Source organism: Taudactylus pleione, unplaced genomic scaffold (assembly GCF_031769625.1).
Source record: "Taudactylus pleione unplaced genomic scaffold, aTauple2 ptg000256l, whole genome shotgun sequence".
Lineage (NCBI taxonomy): Eukaryota > Metazoa > Chordata > Amphibia > Anura > Myobatrachidae > Taudactylus > Taudactylus pleione.
In genome coordinates, this window is record NW_028284658.1 from 16140001 (window position 1) to 16156829 (window position 16829).

The 16829-nt window shown below is 44.7% G+C and overlaps 1 protein-coding gene across 2 annotated transcripts in view; it reads left to right on the plus strand.

Annotated features, from left to right (window-relative positions):
• The window catches only part of LOC148514977 (rho GTPase-activating protein 39-like), a 105708-nt gene that overhangs the window by 75244 nt on the left and 13635 nt on the right, over window positions 1-16829 (plus strand). The window contains exons 5-6 of one of the 2 annotated variants that reach the window (XM_088480687.1): window positions 988-1080; window positions 7829-7902. In XM_088480687.1, the coding sequence (XP_088336813.1) occupies window positions 988-1080; window positions 7829-7902 (167 nt within the window). The remainder of the gene's footprint in view (window positions 1-987; window positions 1081-7828; window positions 7903-16829) is intronic. The other variant, XM_088480688.1, reaches the window with a different exon arrangement.

Below are 16829 nucleotides of genomic sequence, written 5' to 3' on the forward strand. Positions count from 1 at the left end.
CAATGTATCTGTTGCCCATAGGGCAGTGTGTACCCGCGATATGTCGGTGAACGTCGGCATTCACCGACATATTGCATTGGCTGTGCTGCACAGCCGATGGACAGATATGTCTGCAGACTGCCCGTACACACACAGCGGCTGCCGCGGAGAGGGGGGTGGGACACGCCCCTGACACGCCTCATGGTTGCCGGGACCCGCAGCAAGACACAGATGATGGCCGTTCAGTGTGTATGAACGACCATCATCTGCAGAAATTTCTGTCAGGTGTGTAGTATGTACCCACCTTTAGGTATTGAGCTAGGATGGGTAATTATGAGGGTAAAGACAACAGTACTTCATCTCATTATGGTAATTATGGTCTGAATTTGCTCACACAGGAAATACAATTTCTGTACACTCCTAAGCATATGCTCAGATACTGACTGATTATAAGTTTTTGAGAATCCATCTAACATCTACAAACAATACATACACATACCAACTATACATTTTAAATAGATGACATGGCTGAAAAATTAGACCTGATCAGATGAAAACTGTAACACTCATACATTATAGCAAGAGGGTGACCATACATTATTATACATCTGACATCATTTAGGCTTTCTAGTGCATTGTCACTACATCGTAGATTTTACAAGCAGAAATAATACTTTCTTTATAGCAGCGTTGATGATAAAGCTTTGCTGCATACATATGAATGGATATAATACATCTGTATCTTGATATTTCAAAGGAAATATAGGGCGTGTGCCTTTTAATGGCAGGTTGATGCTCCCATACAACACATTTAATTTTACTTATAAATCCAAATTACAGATTTTGCAGATATTTTTGTTTTAAAACACCCAAAACATAATTAAAGCTACCATTTTTTTAGTTTATTTATAACTATTATTCCATACTGACTGACATACTAAGATAGATCTAGGGTTCTACTTATTTCAACACTATTTCTAGTGCTAAGCTGCTGATTTCTACTTGCAGTACACCAGCGGATTCAGGAGGTACAGGAACTGAAATCTAAGAAGAACTCAAAATCTCGGAAAAAAAGAAAACAAAATGTGGGTGACGAGGAAGGTAAATATGCACCCAAGTGAATGCAACTTTTTTGTGTGTGTGGAATTTACTGTAACTGCTGCCTGCTTTATCATAAGCTTGTAATACATGTCAGTCGTGTCAGGAGTCAACTTCTATCTGTTCGACTGTTTGTTTTGTTGACTTTTTTTTTTTTTTGCCCATATGGACTAACCTTTAATTGCATGTGTTTGGTTATCCGTAGTTTTAACATGACACACATTTAAAAGAGGGTTATCTTCACTGGCATTGATGCACATATGCAGTCTGCTTCAGCACGGTAATTCAGTCATATTGAATAATCCAATTGCTGAATCGGTTACAAATTAAGCGTAGAACATAGGTTTATGTTGTGGCTTGTTCATGAGATGGAAGGACTGTGAGTTTATTGTGTTTATCCTCATTTGTTAGCTCTTTATTGGAAATCAGTATGAATTTGTATTTAAAGGAGTAGAAAATAGAATTGTCTGGGGTAGTGATTTTATAATAAGATTATGTAAAAGCTTTCACAAGAACAAAAGAAAAGCACTGCTGAAATAATTGTAGATAGAATTGTCTCACTGGGTTGGGTGATATCTTTTAAGTTTGACAAAGGATGAGTGGCAAATGAGACCCGCTGGTTCACAATTTCACCAACCTACCAAATGTTTTTCGCTATTTAAAGTACCTTGATGAAATGATCCTGTAGTAAGGACATCTTTTTTTCAAATTGGAGCATAGGTTCCAACTTTTAAAATTGATTGGGAATGCTCTCGTTACTCAGCCTTGGTTCAAATAAATAAGCAGATACTTAGCCTTTGGTCTAAGTGCTGCATACCATGTACAGATGTGGACAAATTAGGTGGTAACCGTCTACAAAAAAAGAACCCATATTTTTGTTTGAAATAACTTGAAACTGACAAAAGTAATTGGAATCCATCACTGTCTGTTCCATATTTAATAGAAATCAGACTTTGATTTTTGATTCAACAGAATATTTGAAAGAGTAAAACAAATGAAAATGCCATGGACCTTTCACCTAATATCTTGTTGCACAACCTTTAGAGGCAATCACTGCAATAAAGCAATTTCTGTAGTTCTCAATAAGACTTCTGCACCTGACAACAGGTAGTTTGGTTCACTCTTCCTGAGCAAACTGCTCCAGCTGTCTCAGGTTGGATGGTAGTCTTCTACAGACTGCATGTTTCAGCTCTTTCCATAGATGTTCAATAGGATTCAGATCTGGGCTCATAGAAGGTCACTTACGATTAGTCCAATATTTTGTTGTTATCCATTATTGGGTGCTTTTATCTGCGTGTTTTTAGTGGGTTGGGTCATTAGCCTGTTGGAGGACCCATGACCACAACCGAGACAGAGATTTGTGACATTGAACTGTAGGTTTTACTTCAGAATACCTTTATAGTCTTGAGATGTCATTGTGCCCTGCATAGATTCAAGGCACCCCATGCCAGATACAGCAAAGTTGCCCCCAAAACTTAATCGAGCCACCTCCTCCATGTTTTACAGTATGTATGGTGTTCTTTTCTTTAAAAGATTATTTTTTTTGTCTGTGAACATAGAGCTGATGTGACTTGCCAAAAATCTCCAGTTTTAACTCATCTGTCCAAAGGACATTCTCCTAGAAACACTGTGGCTTGTCAATATGCATTTTAAACCAATTCCAGTCTGTTTTTTTATGTTTTGGGTTTTTTTTAAAGTAGAGTTGGCATGGGTCTTCTTCCATGGAGCCTACTGTAGCTTAAAAAAGCGTTGTTCCTGGACCTTAGAGTTCAGCTTTTATCTATGGAAGTTTTCCTTGGCTCTTTTTTACCATTCTCACTATCCTTCTGTTTAATCCGGGGTCGATTTTCCTCCTGTGGCCATGTCCATGGAGGATGGCTACAGCCCCGTGGACTTTAAATTTCTTTATATTAATTGTTACTGTAGTCACAGGAACCTCAAGCTGCTTTGAGGTGCTCGTAAAGCCTTTGCCATGCTTGTGTGTAATTTTCTTTCTGATTTCCTCAGACAACTCTCCTTTGCTTTCTATGGTCCAAGTTCTGTGTGGTGCATATTATGATACCAAACAGCAGAGTGACTACTTCTCTCTGTTTAAATAAGCTGAATGACTGATTAGAAGCTTGAAGACGTGTGATTCTAATTCAGGAAAGCAAGTAGTTTGATGTATCACTATAATCCAATTATTTATTATGTTTTCTAATGCTGGACATATACTGTTCAATTTTAATTTCACTACTTTCGGACGAAGGAAGCATTGTTTCAGTGTGTTGTAAGGGTACCTACAAATATGTCCACATCTGTATATGAGAGAGCTTCTTAATTCATTGTGCCAAGTCTGATTTTTTTTTTGTTGTTGTTGCTTTGATCTTGTAAGTTTATTAATAGAATTGTGCCCGAGCTAGGTCCATACATTCCCTCTTAAAGGTGCAATACCACCGAATTGCTAAAATGTATTTACTGGCCCCACTTGCACCCCAGATCACCAGATGCAATCTCTGACATACCCCAGTGTAAGTAGCCTTAGTTTTTGGCTGTGAGCCGTACCATGGAGCCCTTCGAAAAGTTACAACATGCTTTAGGGAGACCCCATTGGGTAAAATTTAGTGATTAGATACTAATGCAGCCTCATACCATTTTACCATGAGAAGGTGACAGATTATCCATGGCGAACCATGCATTATAAGCTACCTAGAAACAGTGAAATTAAACCATCAGCTTGATAAAGGCTGTATTTCACATAAGGAAGCTGCTTATTTCCTGGGAAGTTAGGATAGAGGTCTGTCCCTGATCTTCTGGAGGGATATAATTTTTTTTTTTTACTAGTGCTTTGTTATTAAGTAATTGGCCAGCCTTAACTGGATGTAGTCCAAGTTCCTTGTTAGTTCCCATTAAACATGTCCCCAACACCTTCAGAGAAGTGGGATAAAGTGATGCTGTGAAATCCATAGAGGCTGCCTCCATGGTGACCCAGTGGTGAGAGTGGACAGAAAACCACAGCTTGCAGACCCTTTGGTTAGAACGAGGGTTCCTGTCTAGCAGGAAGGCTCTTTTCGTCACACATCATGTTCACCTTTTTTGAGTAGGAGAGCGGGGCATACACAGTGACTCCTATGGTAATCTGTGCATCATCGTAAAGCTTGAGGAACACTTCTCCCTTAGGTCTCCCTTTGTGTGCAAGGTGGTGCAATCACCCAGGTCTACTCTGCTGGACCAAATTGGGTTTTAAATAGTGATCTACAGAATAACTGGCTATATCTAGTCCCTGCATCCTAGGGTGGAGAGTAACTTATGCCAATAAATAGAACAGGCAGAGTCTAAAAGACCGCAAACAGAAGTGGGTAGGGTGGTGAGTTCTAGGAACATATTAAATGTAAACTGTGTGTGTGTATACTGTAAGGAATAATATCTGAAGATTTTATTTTCCCCATCCCCTCCCTCAAGAATTTGTTTCTACCTTGCAGTATACTTCAGCTGGTCCATTGCAGTTCTCATAATGATTTTCTTTTCTAACAGTATTGACTCCATTGTTCTAGAATAGTAAATGTGTAATGATGGTAATCTGCAGTCTCAGGTATCCAATATGTTCCTGCTGTCTGTCGTCTGCTTTACAAGCAGTTATGCAATGTAGAGTATTGAGTTATGTTCCATCACTCTCCTAGTTTTTATACAGGTATGTCCCTAGCCTTGTTGTGGATGACCTGAATAACTTTCTAATTATGCTAGAGGAGTGCTAGTAACAGAGTAGTGTAATAAAAGTAAAATATAGCTTGTATATTGGCAGGTTTCTTTTCTTTCACTTTATAATTTTATTACCATTTATAAAATGCTTGACAGGTTATTCTACACTGAGAACGGGTGTTACCTGTGATTTACTAACGAAAAAAAACATTTAGCTGCTACATTTACATATGTACATCTGACTTTTTATCTTTACCATTGCAACAGTCTTGGCCTGTCACAGCCCTCGCCACCCCCCTTCCCTGACCCATATTGGAAATATAAAGTTACTACATGATAACCAAATTCAGTACAACGGAGAGCTACCTAGAAAGTACAGAAACTCCGATGCAGGGGGAATTCAGTTGAGCGTGGTGGCCTCAAAGTGCCTCTGGAAAGGTTGGGCAAAGGTACTTTTTCCAGTAACATTGCTAATTTTCCCTCGCACACATCAGCGGTGCACTGAAAAGTCAATAATATTTGGCTACTGTATTAAGCAGTAATGTGCAGATGAATATCATGCCAGCACCTTGCACTGAACTGAATTCCCCAATAAGTTATGGATGCCAGAAGTAAAGTGTACCTGGAAATTATTTCAAAATGTAAGCAATTATACGTAGTGTTCATTCTAGCACCCTGCACCTGTCACAACCCGTGCAGTTCCTCATTCATGCCTGGGATATCGCTCTCTGCTCAGGTGCTTCTAGCACACTCCAGCTGATGCAACAAACTGCTGAGCTACATAACTGTGTGCTTGGAGCACCAGAGCAGAGAGTGACACACAGACTTGAAAGAGGAACTGTGACAGGTGCAGGGTGCTAGAATGAATATTAATACACTGGGTACTTCCCTAGTTAATTGTCAAATATTGTAAAGTAACTATTTTATAGCTATAATTTATTACATTTTAGTCATTGTGTCCATACTCCCTGCATGTCGGATTCTTTCCAACTTTTCTAATGCTGTAACACAAGCTCTGTATAAATGCTTATCAGAGTGTCTAAATTAATTTGTCGTCTTCTGTAGCATTTGGACCAGGGGTTGACAAATTTCAGTCACCATGATTTGCTGCCAGACTGTCACTCATATAGACTACAGCACTATGGCATTTTTAGTCTTGCAAGACATATTAAGCAGTCTAGCAGATACCTAGACTGCTCTGTTTTGTAGTGCCCCCTCCCGCAGCTGCTGCTGCCGCCAGGTAGGCCCCGGGAGCCACATCATAGGAAGCATAGATTATTTTTGCCCTGGATCCTAACTCTTGGGGAAATGTGTATTGGCACAAGCCCTCGGGCACCCACCTGTGATATACCTTTTGACAGAACATATTGCATTTCAGAATTACTCAAACATGTATTTGGTCTGTATTTGCACACCCTTTCCCTATTCATCATTATGAGAAGTGTCAGATCTGCATACAGACATCAGTGGGGTTTCTTTTGTTTGTTTTTTTAATTTCTGTGGGTAAACATTGGGAGCATAAATGTTGAGGAGAGTATATTTTAGATCATAGATTTGTATATGTAAAAAAATATAACAAACCGGTAGGCCTAGGAAAGTATTTGACATTGTATAAGGTATAGTGAAATGTTTCATATTTTTTTTTATTTCAAAGATTTTTTTAGATCAACCGGCCTGTATGGCCAGAATGTAGCAAGGAGTGTAAGCAACAGGCAGATCATAAGTGCATAAGCTCAGATCTACATCTACATAGTGTATTTCAGAGGCTGCACAATCTGCAGCCACATTACCCTGAATCTTTGTAATGGAGTGCCCAAATAGGCAGAAATGTAAAACAATTTTTTCCTTCAGCCTTACCATTAAAACCTCTGGTCTCTGCCTCCATCAATATGCCAATATTGTAGTTTGCTGTCTCATCTGAGTTTTGTTTCTTTATTCTTATTTATACTTTTCTTTATTCATCATTAAACTGGTTCCTAATTCCTCTCCTGGCCTAACACTTCCTCTCCGTGCTTTCCCCACCAAATGATAGTGTAAAATTAATATATAAGTGTTATTTAGAAAATAAAATGGAATGAGAACGGTACATATTTGAAACATGATCATGTTTTTTATTGTCACGGGTATGATTTACACTTGAAAAATGTGATTAATTATTGGTGAGATTAAAGCTACAATACATTTTGTTACCACAAACATAAGTTAAAAGCAAATATTGCTAACGGTTTTCTATCGTCATTGATCTCTAAGTTGGTTGCAAGCTGGCCCATTTCCTAGTCTTGTCATTATCACAATGCTCCTTAGTAATTATCTAATACCTCTGGAATGCAGAATCCCATTCTGTCCACTTGATATGCTGATCTGAGCATTCACAGGAACTATTTCAGTTGCTGACACACCTACCTTCAGCTATGCATGATGAATTTCCAAAGGCCATTTCTCATTTTTCAGATGTCGCCACACACATTCTCTGATGCCAGTTATGTTAAATCACTTTGTATTTAGAATTTACAGTAGAAAAATGCTAGGCCCTCAGATAAATACAGATATATTATATATTTTTTTTTTTACTCTTGCTATGTTTTGCAATAGAATGCTTACGGGAATTAAAGTTGCCCGTTTATTGTCGGCAACCTCTGTTTTAGAAATCGGTATGTGTGTCTGAGTAGTGCTCACGAAAGCCCTAAGGGGCCTATGTATCAAACTGATTTTTACATAAAATTATGCAGAAACTGCAGTTTCTGCATCATTTTATGTATTGATCCTATGTACTAATAGCACAGTGCAGGAGATTTCACAGAAATCTCCAGCAAAGTGCTAATTAGCACTTCAGATCGCAATCCCCATTGTTGTCAATGGGGAAATCAATCTGTCCCCCTATGTACTAAACTCCAAAAAGCAGAGTTTAGCCCTGGTAGTTTACACCATCTTCAGATAGTGTAAACTACTGTTTGTCTATGGAGCTCCAGGGGCTGAAGAGAAATCTTTCGATCTCTCCCCCGCAGCTCCTGGCCAGTCCTGGAAGCTGACGCCTACTGAATGCTGTCTGACCACCATGTTCTTTACATTCTAGGTCTTCCAATCAGCACCTATGCTAAATACTGCTACCGCAAACTGCAGAAAGTGGCAATTACCGGAGGAAAGAAGGTAAGAGGATGTGGAAATGGTGTTTGTGTGTGGCATCGTGAGTCATTTAGTGGGGAACCTGTTAGGCCATGTGTAAGAGGCATTACAAAAAAAAAAAAGTTAAGTGATAGGTCTAAATGTATAATCAGGGCCAGATTAACAATGGGGTGGATGGAGCTACAACTCCAGGCCATAACCTAAAAATAGGCCCATCATCACGGCAGCATGATGATGGCCAACTTCCTATCTAGCCATAAATCCTAAGTATTAAAATTGTATTTCTAGTTTTCTCACTAAATTATGCAATTTCTCTATTTTTATGTGCGTCGTATTTAGGGAGACAGTGGGGCTGATGTGTAGGGGAGTACACACCCACGTGGCTCTGGCCACATCCATGCAACACTGGTCATAGCCCCGTCTCAGTGTAGGCCCTTCAACATTTTCTGCCCCAGGCCCATGTGCCCTTAATACTTGCCTGTGTATAATATATGGGTTTTGTAACTTTCACCTTTTAAATTAGACTTGAATTTTTCTTAATCTGGACAGAGCTGTGTGTATACTGAACACAAAGTAAATTGGATAATGAAAATATGAGATATGGTAAGAACTTACCCTTGTTATCTCTATTTCTACGAAGTCCATAGGGTTCCACAGGATACCTTGGGGTATAGGTGTGACGTCAGTCGCTGGGCACCATAGAGTTAAGCTTTTCAGCCTCCCAGGATGCACTAGGGTCCCCCTCCTATACCCCGCCCCCGAGCCAAGGCACCTCAGTTAGTTATCAAGCCATAGGCCGGAGGAGGAGAAGGAAGAGAGAGGAAAAAAGATCTGGACACATACAAGAATCACATTCTCACCAGAGGGAGACGGAAAACCGGTGACCAGAGCAAAGCCCATCTGCAGCACAGGTGCGACAGGGCGGGAGTCCTGTGGAACCCTATGGACTTCGTAGAAATAGAGATAACAAGGGTAAGTTCTTACCATATCTCATATTTTCTACTTCAGGATCCATAGGGTATCCACAGGATACCTTGGGGATGTCCCAAAGCAGTATCCTTTAAGGGTGGGGACGCTCCTGTGCAGAAAGGATAATCCGCCGCCCGAAGGAAGCATCCTGAGAGGCAAAGGTGTCAAACCTGTAATACCTCACGAAGGTATGGACAGAGGACCACGTAGCAGCCTTGCAGATCTGAACTGCCGAGGCACCATGTCGAGCTGCCCACGAAGGACCCACAGACCTAGTGGAATGAGCCTTCAGAGAAGGTGGGACCGGTAGGCCTTCATGAAGATAAGCTTCAGAAATAGCCATACGGATCCAGGCTGCCAAAGTCTGCTTTGAAGCAGGCCAACCCTTTTTACGGAAGCCATAGAGGACAAACAAAGCGTCCGACTTCCTAAACGAAGAAGTGCGGTCAACATAAGTCCTGAAGGCCCGCACAACATCCAAAGAGGCCTCACCCACGGAAAGACCCGGTGAGTTAAAGGCTGGAACAACTATTTCCTCGTTAACATGAAACTGGGAAACAACTTTGGGAAGAAACTCGGGCCGAGTGCGGAGCACTGCCCTGTTCCCATGAAAAACCAAGAAAGGGGGTCTACAAGAAAGAGCCCCTAACTCAGAAACACGTCTGGACCTCAGGACCACAGCCAAATCCCAAGGCACCACAGGTGGAACAAAGGGCGGCTGAATACGGAGAACACCTTGCATAAAGGTGCGCACATCCGGGATTGTAGCAATCCTACGGTGAAACCAGACAGATAGGGCCGAAACCTGTACCTTCAAAGAAGCAAGGCGAAGCCCATGATCTAGTCCCGCTTGCAGGAAGGCGAGAATCCGAGACAGACGAAACTCCCGCGGTGCATAACCTCTCGGTCGACACCACTGGAAGAACGTATGCCACACGCGATGGTATATCCTCGCGGAAGACGGTTTCCGAGCTCGTAACATGGTACGCACCACAGAGCTGGAAAACCCCCGGGACCTCAGCATGGCCGTCTCAACAGCCACGCCGTCAAAGACAGCCGAGTCAGGTCCGGGTGAAGGCAAGGACCCTGAGACAGAAGGTCCGGTCGTAGCGGTAACCGCAGAGGACTGTCCACGGACGGACCCTGAAGGTCTGAGAACCAGTGCCGTCTGGGCCACGCGGGAGCTATCAACAGGAGCGTCCCTCCTTCCTGTTTGAATTTCCGGATTACCCGTGGAAGAAGGGAGACCGGAGGGAACAGGTATGCGAACCGGAACGTCCACCGGACGGACAGAGCATCCACCAGAGACGCCCCTTCGTCTCTTGTGCGAGACCCGTACACCGGCAACTTGTTGTTGTGCCGGGACGCCATGAGGTCGATTTCTGGAAGACCCCACCTGTCCACCAGTAGTTGAAAAATGTCCGGGTGCAGGGACCATTCCCCCGGATGAACGTCTTGGCGACTTAGAAAGTCCGCCTCCCAATTGAGCACTCCCGGGATGAAGACCGCTGATATGGCCGGAAGATTGCACTCCGCCCAAACCAGGATCCGAGAGACCTCTACGAGAGCCGCCCGACTGCGAGTTCCTCCTTGCCTGTTTATGTAGGCCACGGTGGTAGCGTTGTCTGACTGGACCTGCACCGGGCGACCCTGGAGAAACCGCTGTGCCTGCTGGAGAGCATTGAAGACCGCACGGAGTTCCAAGATATTTATTGGAAGCTCCGCTTCTGTCGGCGTCCACCTGCCCTGGAACAAGTGTGGACCCGAAACTGCTCCCCAGCCCCGAAGACTGGCGTCCGTTGTCAACAGGACCCAATTTGGAACCCAGAACGGACGTCCCTTGTTGAGGTGGATCGTCTGTAACCACCACGCAAGGGACAGGCGAACCTCCAGAGTGAGCACAATCATCTGGGACTTCAGAGACTGAGGCAGCCCGTTCCACTTGGACAGGATCAGGTGCTGCAGAGGTCTGGAGTGAAACTGGGCGTATTCCACCATGTCGAACACCGACACCATGGAGCCCAGTAACCTCATCGCCGAGTGTAAGGACACCCGGCGGCTGTGCAGACAACTGCGCACCCTTGACTGTAAAGCAGAGATCTTGTCCTCCGTCACGAAGATCCTTTGCTGTCCCGAGTCCAATAAGGCTCCAAGATGCAGAATCCTCCGAGACGGGATTAGAGTGGACTTCTGCCAGTTGATTAGCCAGCCGTGCCGTTGCAGCAGTGCAATGGTCAGGTCCAAGTGGTGTAACAGGAGCTCTGGAGATCCTGCCACCAATAACAGGTCGTCCAAATACGGCAACATGCGGACTCCCTGCAGCCGCAGAGAAGCCGCCATGACCGCCATCACCTTGGTGAAAACACGTGGTGCTGTTGCCAGGCCAAAAGGTAACGCCCGAAACTGGAAGTGGTCGCTGCGGATTGCAAACCTGAGGAACTGTTGATGGCGCAAAAGAATAGGGACATGCAGGTAAGCGTCCTGTATGTCCAATGACACCATGTAGTCCCCAGGTTCCAGCGCCAGAATGATGGACCGTACTGTCTCCATCCGAAACTTCGGGACCCGCAAAGACCTGTTGAGCGCTTTGAGGTTGAGAATCGGACGATATGACCCATTGGGTTTCTGTACCAAAAATAGATTTGAATAGAAACCCTGGCCCCTCTGGGAGAATGGAACAGGCACTATAACTCCAGCCTGGAGCATAGTGTGCAATACCTTCCGCAGCTCCGTAGCCTTGTTCCGGTCTGATGGTAGACCCGTGGTGAAGAAGCGAGCCGGGGGTCTGTGCCGGAAGGAGAGGGCGTATCCGTGGGAAACCACCTCCAGAACCCAAGTGTCTGTCGTAGTGGTCGACCAACACTGGGCGAACTGTAGCAGGCGGCCTCCCACCCTGGGATCCCCCAAAGGGAGGCCCGGACCGTCAGGCCGCAGGCTTGTCATCTGGCTTGGGGGCCGGACGTCTGGTACTCCATGCCTGCTTCCGGGGCTTGACCGATTTCTTAGGGCCAGCCTGTCGAGGAAACGACTGTGGTTTGGGCCTGCCCTGGGCCCTAGATGACCGAAAGGACGATGGTCCAGAACCAGAAGGAGCAGCGGCCGACGGGAGACAAGCAGATTTGGCTGCCGCCAGCGTGGCCACAATCTTATCCAAATCCGGACCGAAGAGAACTTCTCCGGTAAACGGCAACGCTTCCAGACCTTTCTTGGAATCTGCGTCCGCCTTCCAGGATCGCAGCCACAAGGTGCGACGAGCAGCTACCACTGCTGAAGAAATTCTAGACACCAGAGTACTAATGTCTAGAGCCGCCTCGTTGATGTAGGTGGCCGAATCACGGAGATTGCCAATCAACTCTGCCTGTTCGGCCGGACAGTCGGATTCAAAAGAAGCCTCTAATGAATCCGCCCAGCGCTCCATCGCTCTGGCAACCCAGCAAATGGCCATAGCCGGCCGTGCTGCCCCCCCTGCAAGGGAATAAGCGGACTTCAGGCAGATTTCTACCTTGCGGTCCGTAGCATCCTTAAGGGAGGACATGGATGGCATCGGCAATGTGGCACTACGGACAAGACGGGTCACGTGAGAATCCACCTGTGGAGGGGATTCCCACTTAGCAAAATAATTATCCGCGAACGGATAAGCCACCGCCAGGCGTCTCTGCGGCTGGTATCGCTTGCCAGGCTGTTTCTACGCCTCCTCTAAATGGTCCACCAACTGACCCGAAAGAGGAAAGACTGTGGCATCGCCCTTCACATCTTTGAAAAAGGCATACTTAGATTTAGCCGCTGGGGGAACTTCGTCCTCAATCACCAAGGCTGTGCGGACCGCCCGAATAAGTCCAGGAATATATACTTTGGACTTAGCATCAGCGTCCTTAGTATGGAGAGGTTCCTGATCATAAGGATCCAGAATCTCCCCATCATCAGACGTCCCTTCGTCATCCTCATAAGGAGCGGACAGAGACGCCACCGGCCTTTTATGAGTCCGCATCACAGACTCCCCTTGCAACACATCCGACAAGTGCTGTACAGAACTCGTCAGGGAGTTAACCCACGCTGGCTCCTGAGAACCCGGGAGCGGGGAAATAGGGAGACTGTGGGGTACCACCAATTGTCGTGGGAACCCCTGCATGGGTGACGACACCACAGACTGCTGGGACAAACCCATCGGAGTAAACGCGGGCTGCGGAGCTAACTGGCCCACTAAAGCTGTTAACGCCTGAGCGAAACAAGCCCAGGGCGGCTCCTGTACCGGTGCTGTAACCGTAATAGGCCGCGCCATGGACAAACAATGGCGGCAAAGGCCCTCCGCGCTACCCTCCCCCTCCGCTAACGGTACTTTGCACGTGGTACACTGTAGCCGGAGGGGAAAATCACTTTCAGACATGATGGCACCACGTATGTGACCTCTCTCACCAATTAAGTATTAAATAGGCGAGAGACCACCCTGCAGCACCGCACCGCAAGGGCTTTAGCAGAAAGAACAGGGACAGTAATAAAGCTGACAGTTTAGAGAAGAAAAGTTACAGGCAGCGCTAGCACAGTCACATACAATGCAGAGAAATAACAATTCCTGCACTAACAGCGCTGATCACTCAACTACACAGACACAGGGCCTGGTAGGACACAGCGCTGCATACACAGACCTGAGCCACAGCGGAGGAGAGGTATGCTGGGGGACCCAGACCACGATGCTTCCGTCCAGCGCTTCCAGCAGCGTTCACCATGCGTTCTGGAGAAGATGGCCGCCGAGGAGCAGAGAGGAGGCTGGCCTGGGGGAGGAGCGCTGCCACAGGACCAGTCGGCAGCATGCAGAAAGGGCTGTGTGCAGCGGGGGAGGCGCCGGCTGTGAGACAGGGAAGGCGCGCTCCCCTGGCATGCATTTAACCCCTGGGACACCGCAGCGCTACCGCTCTGCTGCGGTCCGCTGTCCCAGGGGGTAGTGGAAAGCGCAGGTTGGTCGCCTGGCTCCACGCTGCAGCCAGTCCCCAGGGAGCCCCCTGCCTGGGGACTCAGGACCATGTGACCAGCGGGGACCCACCGCGGGACCCCGCTGCTTACCTTTGTCCCCCTTGGATCCGGCCATGGTCCGGAACATCTGGGGTCACCGCTAGCTGTGACCCCCAGATGCTCACCAGCATCCCCGGATCGGTACCGGCGTTCTGGTACCGGCGGGGGTGTAGGGAAGACAGCATGGACGTCAGGACTGACTGTCCATGCTGTACATCCAGATGTGCAGCAACAGCTGCACTGAAGAAAGCTTCAGGGGCTCTTCTAGCCCCCACTCCGACAGGTGCACCCGACGCCGGCCGGGCACCAAACTAAACTGAGGTGCCTTGGCTCGGGGGCGGGGTATAGGAGGGGGACCCTAGTGCATCCTGGGAGGCTGAAAAGCTTAACTCTATGGTGCCCAGCGACTGACGTCACACCTATACCCCAAGGTATCCTGTGGATACCCTATGGACCCTGAAGTAGAAAGATATTTTTGCACAGAATATTTTACTTTTATAATATCTCAAGACTGAAACAAGTTAACAGTAGTACATCTCTGTATGTAGTACATGTTTATTTATGTGTGACTTGGCATTTAGGTTAGAGTTTTGAAATGTATTAACACTCAGTGAGCAATGTAAACATAATTAATAAATAAAGCTATTCTGACCTTTACTTCCTACTTAATCGCTTTTGATGTGCTAGATAGAGGGATTATATCTGTTGAAGAATTACCATCTTTATTGGATAGACTTGGACATATTATGATTTATTTCTGCCACATAGCTACTTGTAGCCATAATAAATAAGTTGTACATCTTTGTGTCATTGGACTAAAAAGTTAATTATCATACATAGTTAGAGATTCATTAAAATGTTATTCATATTTGAATGATCTGTTCCAAGAAATGAGCCCAAGCGCAAAATGGTTAATCCAGAATTGTGACCCGTCTGAATATCTAAGAATGAGACGATAAAGTAATACATTGTTCTTTATACTGCTTTTCATCTTTAAATTTGGGCTTTATTAAATTGAAGCTGCCATGATGATCTTTCTCAAAGTGGTGGTGCTATGTTATTACTGAGATATATATATATATATATATATATATATATATATATATATATATATGTGTATGTACATATATATATATATATATTAGGGATGTGCAGGCTCGGATAGGTTCGAGTTTGCACGTTGAGTTCGGATTTTTCCCTCCAAAAAAACGGAACTCAGAAAGAGGCTAAACGTCATCTTACATGGACGAACATCATCATTCCTGGACTTTTGTCCAGGAATGATGATGTTCGTCCATGTAAGATGACGTTTAGCCTCTTTCTGAGTTCCGTTTTTTTGGAGGGAAAAATCCAAACTCAACGTGCAAACTCGAACCTATCCGAGCCTGCACATCCCTAATATATATATATATATATATATATATATATATATATATATATATATAATATGAGATATGTTTAGGAGGATGGAGGATCATTCTTTGTGAATAGCATGACTTTATTGATCCAGGTCGTGTATGCAGAATGGACTATTATAGAAGTATGGCAGCATTCATTGAGCAACTTCTGAATCATTTTCTGACCTTCTCTGTAATGTAATACAGTTCACATTGTATTATAATTATATCCTGTTATTCAGGTCAAGTTTCACTTTAAATTTGACAAAAAAAATAAACTATCAAGCCTGTTTTTTTCTTTTCTTGCTGGTACATGTAGTTCAGTAACATCACTGTGCAGAATGAAATTGAAAATCCTAGTGTGTGTCTGGGAACACAATGTTTGGTCCCTACTCTGCTCATGAAAGTCACACTAAGTATAAATAATGTCCCTTGTCTTTGGCCTCATCTCATATGGGCTCTGCTCCCTGCACGAGCTGCGGTTTTGTTCATTTTGATTTATTTTGCTTGGGGTTCCATTGTGGATTTTAACATCCCCATGTAAGGACATGCCATTAAATCTTAGCAGGGGCACATTTCACAGCTGTGTGTTTCCTGCCAAAGCCTGTCACCAGCAAATAAACCGGAGCATGGAAATATACACAAACGTGAAAGCTGCAGTCACTGGGGGTGTGGAGACCATTAATGGCACAATGTATGTGTTTCTTTAGTGTCTTTTATCCTTCATCATTGTATTCTTCACAAATTGTTTATAACAAAAACAAAATGACACTACACATTAAATAAGACTTGTAGCCATTTCTGAACATAAAGTATTTTTAATGTCTGCCTACACTGACGCCACTCCTAAGATGATACATTACCCTAGTTTCAACTTTCTAATAGAAAGTTTATTTGAGGAGCCTAGTCCTTCAGCATCTTCATCTCATCTGCAACATAAGTGCCTACAAATGGAGTCTCAAACTGGGTACACACTGGAGCGACGGGCATTCGTTACGACATAGGAACGAATGCCCTTGAACAGGGATTGCCCGTCCACACTTGAACGAGTTAATGAACGACGGAACGTTCACTGTTTCCTCCTTCATTAACTTACTACAGGTCACTAGCGATATCGGTAGGTTTTGGCGGTATACTGAGCGATGTAGGCAATTTGTTGTTACGAAACAGTAAATGAGCCCGACATTGCTTCAGTGTGTACCCAGCTTTACTCTGATACTGCAGAGACTGGCTTTATAGACCCGGTTATGGCTTCTAAGGCAGGTAAAGGAGAACCAGAATAAGAAGCTTAATATGTTATCAAAAGACAGCTCCCAAGACCAAAAAATTATATTTAGGGTGCAAGGACCAAAAACTGTGACATTAGGGAACCACTCCTAAAAACAGGCTGTGGAAGCAAAATAAGGGAATAGGTTGATATTGGGGGAATTACAGCTAGACCAGCTCTAAAGTGCGGGAGCTGAGATGGGCACCCCCAGACTGTTGCCTGTGCATGATACTTTACTGAAAATACTTTCAAACATTTTTTTGCATGTTCTCATTTTGTCAGCTATTGCATGTGATTATTTTTACTTACAT